The 20,341-nt window shown below is 41.2% G+C and overlaps 1 protein-coding gene across 1 annotated transcript in view; it reads left to right on the top strand.

The window, feature by feature from the left end:
* LOC124115514 overlaps nt 1-9,982 on the top strand; it is a 142,106-nt gene extending 132,124 nt beyond the window's left edge. The window contains exons 3-5 of the mRNA XM_048398001.1: nt 3,707-3,865; nt 5,261-7,906; nt 8,111-9,982. Of these exons, the coding sequence (XP_048253958.1) occupies nt 3,707-3,865; nt 5,261-7,906; nt 8,111-9,087 (3,782 nt within the window). The 3' untranslated portion in view covers nt 9,088-9,982. The remainder of the gene's footprint in view (nt 1-3,706; nt 3,866-5,260; nt 7,907-8,110) is intronic.
* Nucleotides 9,983-20,341: the final 10,359 nt, after the last annotated feature.

Genomic DNA, 20,341 nt, shown 5'->3' with positions numbered 1-20,341 from the left:
CAGCCATGGGTATTTATGGCTACATTATTATTATTTACTAAAACAGTAATGAAATTTGGTACTTAAAAATTTATCTTCAGGTTTGTTTTGGCGATACAGATACTATTTCATGCTTTTCGTCAAATACCATGTACTCATTAAGTGAAGTTTGAAAACCATAATGTAAAAGCTGTTTTTGTGGCGCACCAGAGGAAAAGTGCACCAATACATGTACACCACAAAGTGACAATCATGGCAGAAGGTCTGTGACCAACTTCGTCACAAGTTTGTGGTATGATAGTCAAACAAGAACATTACAGACATAATGGTGATATTGTTTTGTAATATGAAAGTTATAGGACATCACGTAGTCAATACCACACGTTGAAAGGCTGTTTACTCATTTTCTTTTGTTCTGCTTTAACGTTGACAGATAACCCAAGGGAGACAACTTTCAAGGGCGGTAACTATGGATGATACTTGTTCTGTCATCCCAGGGCCATGTTTTTTTGTATTTTCACACAAGTGAAAGTACTGGTGTTTGTTTTCATGACAGTGAAACATGACTTTTGATGAAAAATAACAACCTTTATAACTGTATCTGTCACACTCATTTCTATAATAAATGTATTGTTTACAGTTTTTACTTGCAGAGATTTTACTGAAAGCTGGCACCGATTTGACAAAATATCCAGGTGAGCTACAGTGCTGTGGCAGAGAATTCTCATACTTGATACAATGATACCAAATGTAAGGCTGTCCTCCAGGCAGACACTGTACACATCAGGACTTTTTTCTTGTAGGATGATGATGAGTTAGATGCCGACTTAGATTGAAGACACTGATGAAAAACAAAAAAACAGTGAAGAATGTTCAAAGACTGAGTCAGAACGATCAAGGCCAGATGGATGATAGTGACACGGAGTGTGGAGGATGTACACCAGCAGAGTGCCCTGGGAAGCACAATGACGGTGACACGTCATCAGACGGGGAAAACATAGACCTTGCAGGTATTGCCTTGGACAACCCTCAAGGAACAACTGAAGGAGCAGGCTGTACTACGGAGGGTGCAGAAAATAAAGATGTTGATGAAGAGAGTGCTGACGAATGTCTGTTTGATGACATCACAGATGAGGAAGAGGGGGAAGGAATAGAAGACTTGTCACAGCTTGGAGCAGGTACTGTAGCGGTCAAACTCCAGACTGTTCAACAAGAGTCATATCAACTTGTAGAGAAAGGTTTGTATGAAGCAATTTCACTTTGCTTGTTGAGGATGCTGTTTTAAAATCCCACCATGTCAGTGGCTGTTAAAGACAGTTAGATGCTACCTGAGGGATTGAAGCATGTGGACAGGAAAATATTTTTCAATTAATAAGATAGATACTAGTATTTTGAAATCCTACTCAATTACTGAAATTAACATGTGTTTTCCAAAGAGAACACATCACCAATCGCACCTGAAGAACCACCATAGTAAGGTGTAACTGCGAGATAGTCCTGTTACTACCCTTTGTATCACAACGAGGGGCGGTCGTGAAGCCAAGTGGATAAAGCGTTTGATCGTCACGCCGAAGACCCAGGTTCGATTCCCGACATGGGTGCAATGTGTGAAGCCCATTTCCGGTGTCTCCCACCTTGATATTTCTGGAATATTGCTAAAAGCGATGTAAAACCATACTCAGCCACTCACTGTATCACAACGTATTCAATGTATTTACTACTGCATTAACATTTTCAAGTAATTACAATAGTGTGCATATTAGTTTCGACAAAATCCTGTGGAGCCTTGCACAATCCTTTATTCCAATGTTTAACTCACTATAACTGTTTGTCAGCACGGCTAGGGTGGTGAAAATAAACTTATTTGGTATGGAGCTACAGCTGCAAAATCAGATTTTGTTAAATGAGTCTTAATATGTTTTACTTAAAAACACCTTGTAACAATGTAATTTTAATGGGGGTTTGATATTGAGCTACAGCTGCAAAACCAGATAATTTATATTTTAGAAATATGTTTCAAATAGCTTGAGATCCAACTGTGACATGCTTGTTCCTTCGTAGATACCACGACACTAGCACAACACATTGTGGGATGTTGTCAACAACCACAGGGAGAAATAGCGTCAACACCACAGCAGGGGACACAACTCCAACCAGCTTCAGATGGTGATGTTGATCAGACAACAAGCCAGGCACAATTGTCCTCAACTACATCTTGTGTAGTTGCTCACACAACCAGTCTACAGGACCCGACAACAGCAGCCATGACACCAGCGTCCACATCATCCCTTCTACCCAGAATACCAGGATCTGTTGTATCAGAGATACAGTCATCCGGGCTACCCGTGGTACCAGTGACTGGTGATTCTTCTGTAGGTGAGTGCAGATAAACATGGACATGACTAATTGCTCAAATATCTAATACCTATAACATGGTGTTTTCAAATGACTTTGCTTTTTTAAGCTAATAGGCTATGACAGTATTTCCTTAATTATTTTACAGGGATGGCATTAACCCTATACAACCACTATACAAGGTCTAGCTCTGCTCAATTGCAGGTTTTCCACTTTTGAGAACAACCGAAACAAGAAAGTCACCATTTACGAAAATAAGAAGAGGTTATCACGCGAGTGTGTTTGAGGATGGTAAATATTCTGCATTAGGGATATACATTGTATTTATCGAGCCTTGGCGAGCTAAATACATAGTGTTTATTCCTAATACAGGATATTGACCATCCACAAGCGTGATAACCTCTTTATCATATTATGTCATTCTTTAATTCTGTGCTTGAAAACTGCTTTCCCTGTCTCACAAGCATTATAGAAACATTGCGAGTTTTCCTGAAATGCGAGCATTAATATTTATTGAGTCACAGGGTAAGTGATGTGACAGTCGGACAGCGACAGAAGCCAATATAGTTCCAACTGAAATCTGTTCTTATACAGTGGCGAAGCAACATATACGCAAAACAACAATTGTTTTTACTTGCCTTTCGCGGCAATCCATCGGTCTGTCCGCTAGAGTGACTGCCCTTTGTCAAAGGGAAGCTACTCTAACCCTAGTCTATTAGACGTCACGCCCACGTTTAGACGTTGTTGACAGTCGGCCTATCCTGTCATAACGTTAAGAAGTACAGTCAGATGTACACACAGCGACAAAACGAAACAAGGTAACAATCCAAACATAGTTCGGCCAAATCCAACTATTTTAATTTGTGGAAAAGGTTTCAAGCTGCAGAGGCCTACAAGCACAGATATGGCTACTGATCCCGCTTGGCTAGGCCTAGTGCCCTCGCAAAGTTGTTTGGAAATTTATATCTCCAAAGTTACCAAAAGATGCCTTAGCTACGTTACAGTTAGACACTGATTTTCAGTATATTAGACTGATCTTTTGATAATGAGTGCAGTTATCCCTGTAGTTTATCCAGATGCCCAATGGTTAATTCTGACTCGATCGCCGAATGACAAGGGCGACGCCATGTTTGTCCCTACCTGACCTTTGATATTTGCATCTCTACTCACACATGACCCCAACGGATATCGTTTTTATCCGTTGGCTTTATCCTGCCGAGAAACCTACCCATTATATGATAAAACAACTTATATGCCGTAGCAGTTCGATGTCTGTTTATGACAGTTGTCAGTTTTCAGTATCATAAGAGATATCTAAGTTCAAATATGGAAAACAACCCTGAAGGCTTAGGTTATATGGTTTCTGTTACAGTCGCCCAGTACAACCTTATCCAAGTACGGCAGCAGTTTGGAGATGTGACAGTCCAGGGCGCCAAGAATCTGAACATTGGCGGAACGCAGAACATTGGTACACCTCAGACCAACCCAGAGGAAGAGGAGAAGCCACTGACTGCTGCACAGAAGATCAGGAGTAAGTTAGCTGCTCTACTTGTTCTCACAAGGATCGATCAGCTGAAGGCGTTTTCTAGTAAATGCTGACTGTAATAATCTTCATATTCGTTACAACTGTCACCTCGTGTACATAGTTTAAGTGTTCATGACTACAATTAACTTTGCGTTTTGTAAGCAAGTGATAAACCTAGTAAAGCCACTGAAGTATTATTTTTTGATCTCTGTTACATTTTACATAATGTTACATCACTACAGGACTATATACAAACTGTAGTGTGTCCATAGGATTTGTTCGTCTAAATCACTCAGATCAAATGTAAGGTCGTGTCTAGTGATACAACATACCCAGTAGATTTGATACAACATATATGGCAACTCCTAAGTACCTGGTGGATAAAATCAACAAATATATAAGAATCAGAATTTCTGTTTAGATTGGAAAAGTGAAAACAAGGTAATTTGGCCCAGACGTTTATCTTAGGCTTCAGGTATATTAGTGATCGGATATCAGTCAATGATCCTTTCACTGATTTAGCCACCTGAACTACAAATAAGGGAGACCAGTCAGACCGCCTGGGCTGTTTTTCGTATTTAGATCTATGAATGAAGATGCTGAGTGAAACAACACCTCTCCATAAGACTGTACGACAAGGGGAGTGACTTCAACTTTCAATAGTAAAATGTATCTTTATGCCAAGCAGGATACTTACCCTCACCTACTTGCAAGGACCTGGTATCATCACTATTTGATAGTGATCATAAACAGGTGCTTATGATATTTAGACAGAATGATTCAGTGGACTGTTTCTTATGAATATCGAAATGGTTTTGTCACTTTAATTCTATACTTTGGTATTCTGGCTGCTTCGTTCATATGAACATTCTGTTATGATCCACAAGCACAGCAGGCACTATTCAAACATTACTTAAACTGTCTGTCTGTTCAGAACAAATAACTTGCAGACCAATATCGAAAAACATAGAAATGCTTTGAAAAGCAGTGTTTCAATTTAAACAATTTGAAGGTGGCACATTCGATTCAAGAGGTTTTGTGCAAACTATTGATTGTATATCGACAATATTCAACATTCACGGGATGTATTTAGTATTGTCCAACCTCTCAGTGAAATAATGTAATATGTTACTGATTTTTTTACAGTCCTTGTTGACAGAATTATATTTCATAGAAAATTTGTAAACATTGTAGTCACGATATGGATGAAGTTTTGTTAAAATGTTAACTCACTATCTCACTGACACATTTCAAAATAAGGGATCTCAGAGTCAAACTGTATGTGATTGATAACTTTATTCCTTTAATCGAGGTCAAATTTAAATATGGCAGACTGTATACTTTTACACATATTTTTATATAGTTTTATATATATATATCAAATGTGCCTTGCTTTCACAGAAAGAACGGAATCTAGGATTCAGTCAATGACTAAAGACATGGTGGAGACAGAAGCCCTCCAGATAGTGACGGAGAAGCTGGACAGAGGAGCAACGTGGGTGACAATTAAAGGAAGGCCAGGAGAGGGGAAGTCTACATTAGCCTACATGGCCCTCAAAGATCAGCACACTCAGGGGAGACAAGTGTATCAGGTGGTGTCACCAGAAGAGTTCAATGAGGTCATAACGGCCAGCACAAACCCTGTCATTATGTTAGATGACATATTTGGTGATCTAGAATTTGATGTAGCAGAATGGGCCAAGTGGAGGCCAAGTCTACGACCTTTTGTGGATATGAAGGATACAGACAAAACCACTGAAAAAGACTCTATAGATAAATCCACTAAAAGCAAAAAAGAGAGAACAAAGGATGAGCAAACAATTCTAAAGAGAACAGCACCAAACAAAGGCAAAACGATCATTATCCTCATAGGCCGTGACTATGTGCTGAAATCCTCACTGGCAGACTTGGGAAGGGTGGCAGATTACATATCTAGTCCCCAGTATATGGTGGAAGTTTCCTCACAGAGAGACTCTAATGAACGAAGGAAGATATGGCATGTTCATGCCAAAACAAAAAACATAGACTTTGATGAGTCAACCGTGTCTCGGATATGTCAAACTGACTGTCCACACGGCTTTCCCCACGTGTGTAAAATGTTTGTCACAACATATGAAAAGGATCAGACTCAGCTTCCAGTAGATAAGTTTTTTCAAGCGCCTCTAGCATTCCTCAAACAGACCCTAGATAAATTCCTTAAAGATGAGATAAAGGTTTCCCTGTTCAAGGCTATGATTAAAAGTGATGGAAAGATTAGTGGACAAGAGTTGGAAGAGCAGGATGCCCATGGATACAAATACATAACAGCTGCTGATGATTTAGTTGGATCTTACCTCAAGAAGGAAGATGACACATACATGTTTGACCATCCCTCTCTATATGACTGTGTCGCTTTAATTCTCAGTACAAAACAATCAAAGTTTGTCATCGATTTTTGTAGTTTGTCATTCATCCATCAGCGACTTCGTCTTAAAGCCTCCACAAGACCAGGGGAAAACGTTCCTGGTGAGACAGATCTTGTTGCAAACATCTCATGGAACTATGCTAAACATCTAGCAAGAAGATTTGCAACTGAAATTTCAAGGAGCAATTTGTTGCATGTCTTATCGCACCAGGCATGTTGTAATCCAGAGTTTATTGACTTGCTAATGGTCTGCCTGAAGACACAGTGTCACATGTCTGTTTCTGATATTCTCAAACTAGCTGATAACTCTTCAAAACAGACATTTTGTGAATTAATTTCTAGCAGCAAGTCACATCATCTCATCAAATTTATTATTGAGAAAGAACACAGAACATTCAGCCAGCGTGAACTGAGATACATTTTACTTGGGGTGTGCATGAATGCTGCTTGCAGTGTACTGACCTATATCAGTGAACACCATCAGCTTGAGATAGATGCTAGATATGTTTGGGGATGGAAAACACCGCTTATGTTAGCAGCAGAAACCAAAGACACTGTGTTCGTTAATCAAATTCTGGCCCTTAAGCCTAACCTGAATGCAAGAGACAATCACGGTCAAACTGTCCTTCAATACCTTTGCGCATATGGCCTTACATCAGCTGTGAAACATGCAATTAACATGGGCGTGGATGTTAATGAGCAGAATGTACCATTTTTTGGTCCTTACCCGCAAACCCCTCTATATCGTGCCATAACAAATGGTCATGTTGAGGTGGTGGGACTGCTGCTGCAAAAAGGATGTGATATAGATAAACAGAGAGGTCTTAAATGTGCATTGAAGAGCCAGAACACGCATATGACGCGTTTTCTTTTAGACAGAGGAGCACAGGTTGGTGGTGATGCTTTGCACACTGCTTGTCTGTTGAACAATTTGTCTATCATCAAGATGTTGTTTGAGGAGGGTGCTAAAGTTGACATGATTTCATCTGCAGGGGATACTCCTCTTCACGGTGCATGTGACACTAATGTTGTCTCGTTTTTGTTGGAGAACGGAGCTAACGTGAATGTCATGAATAAAAGGGGTGAGACACCACTTCATGGAGCAGCAAGGAATGGATATACAGAGTGTGTTGATCTGTTACTGAAGGCTGGAGCTAATGTGAATGTACAGAATAATGCAGGTGACACACCACTTCATAACGCAGCAGCAGCAGCAGAAGGCTTGGGATCTGCAGGGTGTGTTAATGTGTTACTGAAGGCTGGAGCTAATGTGAATTTACAGAACAAAACAGGTGATACACCACTTCAAAAAGCAGCAGCAAGGAATAGATCTACAGAGTGTGTGGATGTGTTACTGAAGGCTGGAGCTTATGTGAATGTACAAAACAATACAGGTGTCACACCACTTCATACAGCAGCAGGAAAGGCATGGTATGGATTTATAGGGTGTGTTGATGCGTTACTGAAGGCTGGAGCTAATGTGAATGTACAGACCAAAACAGGGTACACACCACTTTATGCAGCAGCAGCAACGGCAGCAATAAATGGATCTACACAGTGTGTTGAGGTGTTACTGAAGGCTGGAGCTAATGTGAATGTACAGAACAATACAAGTGAAACACCACTTTATGCAGCAGCGTGGTGTGGATATACAGCGTGTGTTGATGTGTTACTGAAGGCTGGAGCTGATGTGAATGTACAGAATAATACAGGTGACACACCACTTCATAAAGTAGTAGCAGTAGTAGCAACAAGGGGTGGATCTACAGAGTGTGTTGATGTGTTACTGAAGGCTGGAGCTAATGTGAATGTACAGAATAATACAGGTGACACACCACTTCATAAAGCAGTAGCAGTAGTAGCAGCAAGTGTTGGATCTACAGAGTGTGTTGATGTGTTACTGAAGGCTGGAGCAAATATGAATGTAAAGAATAATACAGGTGACACACCACTTCATAAAGCAGTAGCAGTAGGAGCAGCAGCATGGAATGGATCTACAGAGTGTGTTGATGTGTTACTGAAGGCTGGACCTGATGTGAATGTCCAGAATAATGCAGGTGACACACCACTTCATAAAGCAGCAGCAGCAACAAGGGATCGATCTGCAGAGTGTGTTGATGTGTTACTGAAGGCTGGAGCTGATACGAATGTACAGAATAATACAGGTGACACACCACTTCATACAGCAGCAGTTGCAGCAGCGAGATATGGATCTACAGGGAGTGTTGATGCGTTACTAAAGGCTGGAGCTTCTGTGAATGTACAGAACAATACAGGTGACACACCACTTCATAAAGCAGCATGGTATGGATCAACAGAGTGTGTTGGTGCGTTACTGAAGGCTGGAGCTATTGTGAATGCACAGAACAATACAGGTGACACACCACTTCATACAGCAGCAGCAGCAGCAGCAGGGGATGGATCTACAGGGAGTATTGATGCGTTACTGAAGGCTGGAGCTTATGTGAATGTACAGAATAATACAGGGAACACACCACTTCATAAAGCAGCAGGAGCAGCAAGGTATGGATCTACTGGGAGTGTTGATGTGTTACTGAAGGCTGGAGCTTATGTGAATGTACAGAACAATACAGGTGACACACCACTTCATAAAGCAGCATGGCATGGGTCAACAGAGAGGGTTGGTGCGTTACTGAAGGCTGGAGCTAGTGTAAATGTACAGAACAATATAGGTGACACACCACTCCATGCAGCAGCAGCAGCAGAAGGGTGGAGATCTACAGAGTGTGTTAATGTGTTACTGACAGCTGGAGCTGATGTGAATGTACAGAACAATACAGGTGACACACCAGTATTTCATTGACCAGGACATCCAAAACCTTATCAGAGATATGCCACTGTTATTAGAAATAAATGGTAATAATATATATAATCCCAGTGTCATTGCTGAGAGAAGGTTATGGATGTCGGACAGTTTGTGATATTAGCAAGCTCTTCTCCCTTAATCCTTTGTACCACTTCGTTACTGTTGGTGTGAGGGTTTTATGTCGTTGATGGATGGTTTTTTTGGGTTTAACACCGCACTCAGCAATATCCATGCTGTTTGATGGCTGTCTGTAAACATTATAGTGATTGACACATTATAGTGATTGACATCATGAGCATCGATCTTTGCAATGGGCGATCTTGTTCAATTCATCTTCCTTTCACTCACCCGGCTGGTGCACTGACTTGGACCGTCCAACCTTAAACTGACGGCGCATGTGGTACGAGCGGTACATTCCACGTCGCTTTGTTGATGGTTTGCAATCGGTACTGAAAGTGATTGCCTTTGATGTTTGAATATCACACTTTTAGAAATGAAGTAGATTTTCATTGTATATATACCCATATCTATGTTGTAGTATCGCCAATCACGCTACATCATATGCATGCATTTCAGTACAGTGGTAAGGCGATGGGGTACGCGAAATGTGAAGGTCTTATGAAACGTAAAGTTACAAGTTGCCTAAATGTTGTGAATTTCGACAGCAACACATGTAAGTATTTGTCAGGTATATAAGTGAGAGAAGTGTGAAATGTTTTCAAGAAATTGCAAAAGAAAATAGGCAGTGACAAATAATGGCATCAGCTAGATAGCACAATACAATGTTCAATATAAAACAAATGAAAATCACTTAAATCGATCTTAATATTTAAGGGTTAGTTAGGGCCAAAAAGAGTTTATAACTTGGACACATTTAAGATCCCCACGGTATCACCATATGTACAATTGCTGAGTAGAATGAGAGGAATGCAGGTTCTTGCCTTCCATTATATGCACATTCTCTGTCGGAATATAGATTGGTGCATGCATATGTAGCAACAATTTGATTTTGATTTTATATTTTTGATGCCTTTCCTATTCATCTGGAATTTTTTCAGTCATTCCTTATAAATATTGTTTCAACTTCAATAAACTTGATTTGTATATAAAAAACTTTGCCTTTGTTTTCATTAATGTTCCACTCCTGAAGTGAAGTTATCCTAATACTGTGATGTACCGCAGCTTTTCCTTTTGACCGTTACTACAGGACAGTGACAAAAGTTATTTCTCATTGGATGTTAATTGACTTTTTATAAAATTGATTTGCTTGAATAGTCCAGAATGGCTGATTAGATTTGTACTAGTTTAGTACATAAATTTGTCCGAAACAACTCAGTGTTGTATAAACAAAGTGGGTGGGGCTTAATAGCTGATTTACCGGTGAATTTTAGAAGTTGTCTTCCCATACAGATGGAGTTGAAATGAGGTTTAACGTCACGTGCAAGATTATTGCAGATATACAGCGACGCACATGCACGAGTGTGTAAGTGTTTGTATGGCTGCTTGTACTAGTCTTGATTGATGCCGATTTATAGTGCTAGTTCACTGAGATACCATGCCGCAGTTTGACATTAATAACCCATTCAGACACAGTATACTGACTCCGAGCCGAGCAGTCCTTGTTTTAGCCCCTAAATGCCGAGCGCAAGACAGGGTAACAACAAGTATCGTCTATCGTCTTTTGGTATGATGCGGCCGGGGATCGAACCCCGGACCTTCCGCTCCCCGGGCGGACGCTCTACCATTAGGAGACGGAGGCAGTCATTTTCACCGCCTTTGATACTCGGTATTGTATAGATGGAGTGGGGCCCGAGGGGAGAAAGTGAATCCAAACTTGGAATCTATATAGACATATGCTTGACATCATAGCACAAATTCATTCATGTTTCCAAAATCTGCCTCGGAGTCTGTTTCCATCCCTGGTGACCGGCTCGAAAAGGTCTTTTTATGTCACAATTACCTGACAGATCGTCATCCCCATCGTATATACCCAAGCTCATCGTTAGACAATACATCCATGCTTCCAGGACTGGCCCTTCTGTTCATCTGTCCGGCACTCCCAAACGAGTTACATCCAGTGTGCTTTGACAATCATTGGATGATTGTAATACAGATAGAGCTCATTCTTAATTTCATCAGTCGTCTAAGGTGCTGCGATTCGCTGTGCAGTGTTGTGTCCCTTGGTAACTGCTAACGGCAGTGACGCTAATTGACCTCCCCTCTCACTGCCTCTCACTCACTTGATGATTCGACCAATATGTTTAGTGTAATCAGACAGGCACGTGTACCCCTGCAAGCCAGTATTTGTTTTGCACGTGCAAGACGCTATTTGATTGTTTGTCATCGTACCCGATTGCGTCAATCACTATTCATAAAATCAATCACCGGATTGTCTGGACTATGGTGTTAATTGCGTCTTGTTTTGGGTGAGTGAGTGAGTTTGGTTTAACGCTGCTTTTGACGCATTTAAATTGTATAACGGCGTGTCATCTTGAGATGGTGATATAAGTGATGGAAATATTCGGCGTTTAACACTTTGGGGAACTAAAAGAGCATAGCTACGGTACTGACAAACCTAGAAACATAATCATGGTGAACGGGAGATTAGCTCAAAGCCACATGCAGCCATATTCCAGCCATACGGAGACACGCGTCAACCAAGTCAGTGAGCCTGACCACCCGATCCCGTTAGTCGCCTCTTATGTCAAACATGGGTTGCTGAAGACATATTCTTTTTGTTTTCCTGCCTTTACGGACCTGTGATGAATGGAAATAACTGATGTGAGCCCTCTGAGTATTTATGACAAATGCACAGACAGGTCGTTTTATAGACTGTGACATGTTGCAAACTCAACGGCGAATGATCGACACACGCTTGGAAAACACTTTGCCACCGATCGACAACCAGTCACCGATAAAGCGGCGGTCGATCACTGCCTCATCACTGATCAAACACAACTGGGGTTGCAAAGAGTCAACACCCTTGTGCACATGAAACGGATCACTGCATATTGGAAACCAATCTGCGATTAAAATAACACCGCTTGGGGACCTCTAGGCCACCAATGAAACCTCCGAGCAACCAAATAGGTCGCAGCCAGTCTTTTGTGCATGTTCAAAGGACTGGTTGCGACCGAATGGCTTTTGCGAGCGCTCTGAAACCTTTCAGAGATCCCCGAAACCTCATTGCGATCGTCAAATATTTTGGTCGCCAAGAGGTTGCATCGCGGTCGCATTGTCTGTGTGACTGAGGTTTCACTGTGGTTGAGTAAATGTTTCACCTGACAAAATAGGGAAACATATGGTATATGTCAAAATAGGGATTTTTTTCGACAGCAATTTTGTCACAGATGCGTCATATTTGGAAATATCCCCACATGTCTACCGTAAGACGTTTGAGAAACATGTTAGTTTTGCAACACAGTGGTGGCAGTTTTGGTGTCCCGGCCCAAACATTTCCTTTGTATAAGGAGCTAACCTTCTACATAAACATCAAGGGACAATCCATTGGTCATCCACAGCAACAGAAACGCAACAATATTTAGAGAATTCATTATTTAATGAGGAACAATAGATGAAATACATTGTTGTCTACATATTGATATTCAATCTAATAGATTGGATCGTTAACACATATATACTGACCCGCAAAAGAATTGTCACCAGGGATAGATATATGAGAAACCTTATTTGTCCAAACACTGTAAATAGAGAATCTCACCAGAGTGTCTTTTGATATCAAATATATCAACACGAGTTGATAAAAGTAGGAAAACTCCGAGGCTTGCAGAGGATCTTTTCCACTTTTATCAACGAGTGTTGATATATTTGATATCAAAAGACACGAGGGTGAGATTAAATTTATCATCCAACATCATTCTTCCAACTTCAGTTTGTAGAAAGTAATAAGCAGTGTCTTAAGTGTAAAAAGAACTGCCAAAAGCTTCAGTAGCAGAGCCATTAGTGATGTCATTTGATTGTGACGTCATGGTAACCAATGACGTCACAATGGCCTGCAAATCATTGTGATGCAATATCATTGCAGCGATATCTAGTGTAGATATCGCTTGATCTCTCCCAAGCGATATCACCTGTGGGAGCCAGTTATGAATGATAAACATACTTTGAGACATATTAATGTGAGACAAAATGTTCTTAAAGTGAAACACAACACTAGTTTATGAGAAAAAGACATCAGAAGTCAGTATCTCGTGTGTCCGCCATGTGCATTGATGACTGCCGTGCAACGTCGATACATGAAATGGATGAGGCGGTTGATGAAGGCCATAGGCACTTAAGCCCACACTCTGAGGAACGCCCGACACAGTTCAGCGGCAGTTGTCGGCCTTTGTCGGACGTCATTCAGCCGTCTTTGAATCTCGTCCCACAGGAGCTCAATGGGATTTCAATCGGGACTGAGGGCAGGCCTGTCCATGGTTCTGAAGCCATTCTGCTGGAGGAAGTCTCTTGTTGCTCTTGCAGTGTGGGCACGGCCGTTATCATGCTTAAACTCGGCGACATGCCAAATGAGGTATGGCGTGTGATCGCAAGACTTGACCAATGTACCGAGTTGCTGTGACGTCATTGCCTCTTCCTGGACCGATGGTCTGGACGACCACAGGGCCAACCCTCTGTGCAAGACCAATTCCACCCCACAGCATGATGCTCGGACCATCCCACGAGTCTCTCTCAACAATTCAAGCATCCGAATAACGTTTCCCATGGCGTCGCCAGACTCTCCATGCCATCTGCTGTCGAGATAAAGTATCGGCTCTCGTCTGAAGAGAGGACTTTTCTCCACTGCTGTTGGCGCAAATGCTGGTGCTCTGTTGCCCACTGAAGACGGTCCCGGCGATGACGTGGTGTCAGAATGGGTCCTCGTTGTGGCCTGTGACAGTGGGGGTGTCTGCTTGTCAATCGTCGACGCACGGTGTCCGCACTTATGTGTCGCTGGTGTATCCCCATGGTTTGTCGAGCAGTTTCCGCAACAGTAACAAAGCGATCTTGAAGATGCTGTCGCACAATCTGACGATCATGTCGTCGGGTGCTGACCCTTGGTCTTCCACTACGTGGTCGATTATCTGTGGTGTTGGTGGTCTGGTACCGTTGCTGGAGCTGGTCCTCACGTGGCCTTGAAATGCATTGGCTACTTACCGGGCGGTTTGTCCAGCTTGCAATCGTCCAAGGGCATGGTGTCGCTGATTTCTTTTCAATCTTGGCATGTGGTAGCAATTCAATAACGAATGAATGTTCTCTGATCTGGGTGGATTTTTACAGAGCCAAAAATGGGGGAACGCATGTACATTTCAATTTGCACGGAACTCACGTGAATCGGGTTACCGTTGCCGTGATGCGTTTAGGTGATCGGTTTTATTGTATTCTGCTTTGTTTTTTCATTTCATTTTCCAAAAAAGGTAATGTCAAATTTTAGAAACTTGGACAAAAATTACCCAGATATTTAAATGTCAACTTTTCATGCAATGTTACAAGGGGTGACGCTTCTTTTGCGGTTCAGTATATATGCTGTGGTATGAAAGGACATAACAAAATACAAACAGATAAACACGGAATCAGCGAGACGCCAGAGTGAGTGAGTGAGTTGGGTTTAATACCACTTTTAACAATATTCCAGTTATATTACGGCGTGTCAGCTTAATGTGGGAGGAAAGCCCGATGTGATGCAGGTCTAAGACGTTTACCACTTCGGTGAAACCCACGAGCACGGGTATGGTGTTGACAAACCTAGAAACATAATCAGGGTGAACCGGGATTCGAACCCACAATCATAGGTTTCTGGCGTGTCCAGGGGACGCAACTCTGCACTGCGAATCGCGGCGCCCTTGACGACTGGGCCACCCGTGCCCCGCGGGACGTTAGCGAGAACACAGCTCCCAAGCCATGTGAAATGGCTAACAAATTTGTTTATAGATAATAGTGGTGTAACACATATTGATATTGATGAAATATTGTTATTATTGACTTGTTAACGAGTGCTTGAGTGAGTTGGATTTAAAGCCGCTTTTAACTGTATTCCAGTTATATCGAGGCGTGTCAGCTTAATGTGGGAGGAAAGCCTGAAATGATGCAGATATCAGACCTATACTACTTTGGTGAAACCCACGAGAGCGGGTATGGTGCTGACAAACCTACAGCCATAGGTTTCTGGCGTGCCCAAGGGACGCAAATTTGCACTGCGAATCGCAGAGCCTTAAACGACTGGGCCACCCGTGCCCTTGTAAACGAAGGGAACAAAGGACTGTCGTTGTGAAGGGAGATGACAGCAAGCAATTGAGAAAAAGGTACTTATATAATTATGTAATGCAAGAGTGTAGTAGTATTGCCGAAATGGCGCTCTTGGAATTTGCCCATGGATCCAGGATATAACTCACTCGACCGCTGTGTTCAAGTGTCATCCGATTTCCTATTCCCACATACCTTACTGATTCACAGTTTTATCAGTGTGCTATTGTTAATATATTTGGAGAGAGTATTTTAAGTAAATGTTCACCTTATTCAGTCACTACAAAAGAAATTACATCATGCCATTTCACGTTGGCTGATACATGGAAGTAGAACTCTAACAGGCTCAGCTTCTCGTTGGTTGCGGAGATAATGTTAAGTCATCACACCACAACTGCTCGAAGCTTTCATCAAAATGCTAAATAACGAACACCTGCAGGACCGCCTCCGTGGTCTAGTGGTAGAGTGTTCGCCTGGAGAGCGGAAGATCCGGGGTTCCATCCCGCGTCATGTGAAATGACGTTAGAAGATAGTACGTGTTGTTTCCGGTCTGGCGCTCGGCATGAAGGGGCTAAACAAGGACTGGTCTGTTCGGAGCCATTATACTGTGTCTGAGTGGGGTATTCATGTTAAACTGCAGCATGGTATCTCAGTGTGCCAGTACTATAAATCTGACTGGTAGAAACCGCCACACCCACGTTCATGCACGTCGCTATATAATTGTAATAATCTTGGACGCGACATTAAACCCCATTTCACCTCATCTCACCAACTAACACCTAAACGTGGACATTTACAATATGGGACATAATACAGAGAAAATGTAACATGATGCAGGTTGAACGTATACAAAGTGTGCAGCAGGGACCACCGGCTGATTACAATTAGCAACCAGTTCTGATGTACAGTAAACTACGGTTATAACGAATTCAAAGGGACCACAAATGTTAGTTCCTTATAACCATAGTTCGTTATCAGCATATATTCATCATATAAACAGCAAATGGCCTGGACCAAAAAAACAGTTCGTTATATCCATCAGTTCGTTATAACGTCACCGAGTCTAACCAACCCGATCCACAAAGTAGCATCGTGATGTAAGGTAACACGTGTACACTATGTGTTGATGTAAGGGTAACACGTGTACACTATGTGTTGTTGTAAGGGAAACGCGTGTACACTATGTGCTGATGTAAGGGTAACACGTATATAGTATGTGTTGATGTAAGGGAACAAGTACACTATGTGTTGATGTAAGGTAACACGTGTACACTATGTGTTGTTGTAAGGGTAACACGTGTACAATGTGTGTTGATGTAAGGGAAACACGTGTACAATATGTGTTGATGTAAGTGTCACAGGTGCACAATATGTGTTGATGTAAGGGTAACACGTGTACAATGTGTGTTGATGTAAGTGTCACACGTGCACAATATGTGTTGATGTAAGTGTCACACGTGCACAATATGTGTTGATGTAAGTGTCACACGTGCACAATATGTGTTGATGTAAGTGTCACACGTGCACAATGTGTGTTGATGTTAGGGTAACACGTATATAGTATGTGTTGATGTAAGGGTAACACGTGTACACTATGTGTTGATGTAAGGGTAACACGTATACAATATGTGTTGATGTAAGGTAACACGTGTACACTATGTGTTGATGTAAGGGTAACACGTTTACAATGTGTGTTGATGTAAGGGTAACACGTGTAAACTATGTGTTGATGTAAGGGTAACAAGTTTACAATATGTGTTGATGTAAGGGTAGCTCGTGTACACTATGTAACATAGGCGTTGCTGAAAAAGAAACAGGTGTTTACTATGTAACATAGGTGTTGCTTTAAGAGAAACAGGTGTACACTATGTAAGAAAGGTGTTGCTTAAAAGAATAAGGTGTACACTATGTAACATAGGTGTTGCTGCCACAGAAACAGGTGTACACTATATAACATAGGTGTAGCTGTAAGAGAAACAGGTGTACACGATGTAACATAGGTGTTGCTGTAAGGGAAACAGGTGTACACTATGTAAAGCATGTGTTGCGGTTAGAGAAACAGGTGTATACTATGTAACATAGGTGTTGCTGTAAAAGGAAACATGTGTATACTATGTAACATGGGTGTTGCTGTAATAGAAACAGGTGTTTACTATGTAACATAGGTGTTGCAGTAAGAGAAACAGGTGTATACTATGTAACATAGGTGTTGCGGTAAGAGAAACAGGTGTACACTATGTAACATAGATGTTGCTGTAAGGAAAACAGGTGTACACTATGTAAAGCATGTGTTGCTGTAAGAGAAACAGGTGTATACTATGTAACATATGTGTTGCTGCAAGGTAACCAGGTGTACACTATGTAAAGCATGTGTTGCTGTAAGAGAAACAGGTGTATACTATGTAACATAGGTGTTGCTGTAAGAGAAACAGGTGTACACTATGTAACATGGGTGTTGCTGTAAGAGAAACAGGTGTATACTATGTAACATAGGTGTTGCTGTAAGAGAAACAGGTGTACACGATGTAACATAGGTGTTGCTGTAAGAGAAACAGGTGTACACTATGTAACATAGGTGCTGCTGTAAGAGAAACAGGTGTATACTATGTAACATTGGTTTTGCTGTAAGAGAAACAGGTGTTTACTATGTAACATAGGTGTTGCTGTAAGAGAAACAGGTGTATACTATGTAACATAGGTGTTTCTGTAAGGGAAACAGGTGTATACTATGTAACATAGATGTTGCTGTAAGAGAAACAGGTGTACACTATGTGACATATGTATGCCTGTAAGAGAAACAGGTGTACACTATGTAACATAGGTGTTGCTGTAAGGGAAACAGGTGTACACTATGTAAAGCATGTGTTGCTTTAAGAGAAACAGGTGTATACTATGTAACATGGGTGTTGCTTTAAGAGAAACAGGTGTACATTATGTAAGAAAGGTGTTGCTTAAAAGAATCAGGTGTACACTATGTAACATAGGTGCTGCTGTAAGAGAAACAGGTGTATACTATGTAACATTGGTTTTGCTGTAAGAGAAACAGGTGTTTACTATGTAACATTGGTTTTGCTGTAAGAGAAACAGGTGTTTACTATGTAACATAGGTGTTTCTGTAAGGGAAACAGGTGTATACTATGTAACATAGATGTTGCTGTAAGAGAAACAGGTGTACACTATGTGACATATGTATGCCTGTAAGAGAAACAGGTGTACACTATGTAACATAGGTGTTGCTGTAAGGGAAACAGGTGTACACTATGTAAAGCATGTGTTGCTTTAAGAGAAACAGGTGTATACTATGTAACATGGGTGTTGCTTTAAGAGAAACAGGTGTACATTATGTAAGAAAGGTGTTGCTTAAAAGAATCAGGTGTACACTATGTAACATAGGTGTTGCTGCCACAGAAACAGGTGTACACTATATAACATAGGTGTAGCTGTAAGAGAAACAGGTGTACACGATGTAACATAGGTGTAGCTGTAAGGGAAACAGGTGTACACTATGTAAAGCATGTGTTGCGGTTAGAGAAACAGGTGTATACTATGTAAGATAGGTGTTGCTGTAAAAGGAAACATGTGTATACTATGTAACATGGGTGTTGCTGTAATAGAAACAGGTGTTTACTATGTAACATAGGTGTTGCAGTAAGAGAAACAGGTGTTTACTATGAAACATAGGTGTTGCAGTAAGAGAAACAGGTGTACACTATGTAACAAAGATGTTGCTGTAAGGGAAACAGGTGTACACTATGTAAAGCATGTGTTGCTGTAAGAGAAACAGGTGTATACTATGTAACATAGGTGTTGCTGTAAGAGAAACAGGTATATACTATGTAACATAGGTGTTGCTTTAAGAGAAACAGGTGTACACGATGTAAAATAGGTGTTGCTGTAAGAGAAACAGGTGTACACTATGTAACATAGGTGCTGCTGTAAGAGAAACAGGTGTATACTATGTAACATTGGTGTTGCTGTAAGAGAAACAGGTGTTTACTATGTAACATAGGTGCTGCTGTAAGGGAAACAGGTGTACACTATGTAACATAGGTGTTGCTGTAAGAGAAACAGGTGTACACGATGTAAAATAGGTGTTGCTGTAAGAGAAACAGGTGTACACGATGTAACATAGGTGTTGCTGTAAGAGAAACAGGTGTACACTATGTAACATAGGTGTTGCTGTAAGAGAAACAGGTGTATACCATGTAACATAGGTGTTGCTGTAAGAGAAACAGGTGCACACTATGTAACATAGGTGTTGCTGTAAGGGAAACAGGTGTATACTATGTAACATAGGTGTTGCTGTAAGGGAAACAGGTGTACACTATGTAACATAGGTGTTGCTGTAAGAGAAACAGGTGTATACTATGTAACATAGGTGTTGCTGTAAGAGAAACAGGTGTACACGATGTAACATAGGTGTTGCTGTAAGAGAAACAGGTGTATACTATGTAACATAGATGTTGCTGTAAGAGAAACAGGTGTACACTATGTGACATATGTGTTGCTGTAAGAGAAACAGGTGTACACTATGTGACATATGTGTTGCTGTAAGGGAAACAGGTGTACACTATGTAAAGCATGTGTTGCTGTAAGAGAAACAGGTGTATACTATGTAACATGGGTGTTGCTGTAAGAGAAACAGGTGTACACTATGTAACATAGGTGTTGCTGTAAGAGAAACAGGTGTACACTATATAACATAGGTGTTGCTGTAAGAGAAACAGGTGCACACTATATAACATAGGTGTTGCTGTAAGGGAAACAGGTGTATACTATGTAACATAGATTTTGCTGTAAGAGAAACAGGTGTACACTATGTGACATATGTGTTGCTGTAAGAGAAACAGGTGTACACTATGTAACATAGGTGTTGCTGTAAGGGAAACAGGTGTATACTATGTAACATAGGTGTTGCTGTAAGAGAAACAGGTGTACACTATGTAACATGGCTGTTGCTTTAAGAGAAACAGGTGTATACTATGTAACATAGGTGTTGCTGTAAGAGAAA

Source organism: Haliotis rufescens, unplaced genomic scaffold, assembly GCF_023055435.1.
Source record: "Haliotis rufescens isolate VD_foot unplaced genomic scaffold, xgHalRufe1.0.p SCAF_18, whole genome shotgun sequence".
Classification (NCBI taxonomy): domain Eukaryota; kingdom Metazoa; phylum Mollusca; class Gastropoda; order Lepetellida; family Haliotidae; genus Haliotis; species Haliotis rufescens.
The sequence above is the reverse complement of the archived record's forward strand: the minus strand, read 5'-3'. Positions and strand labels throughout refer to the sequence as shown.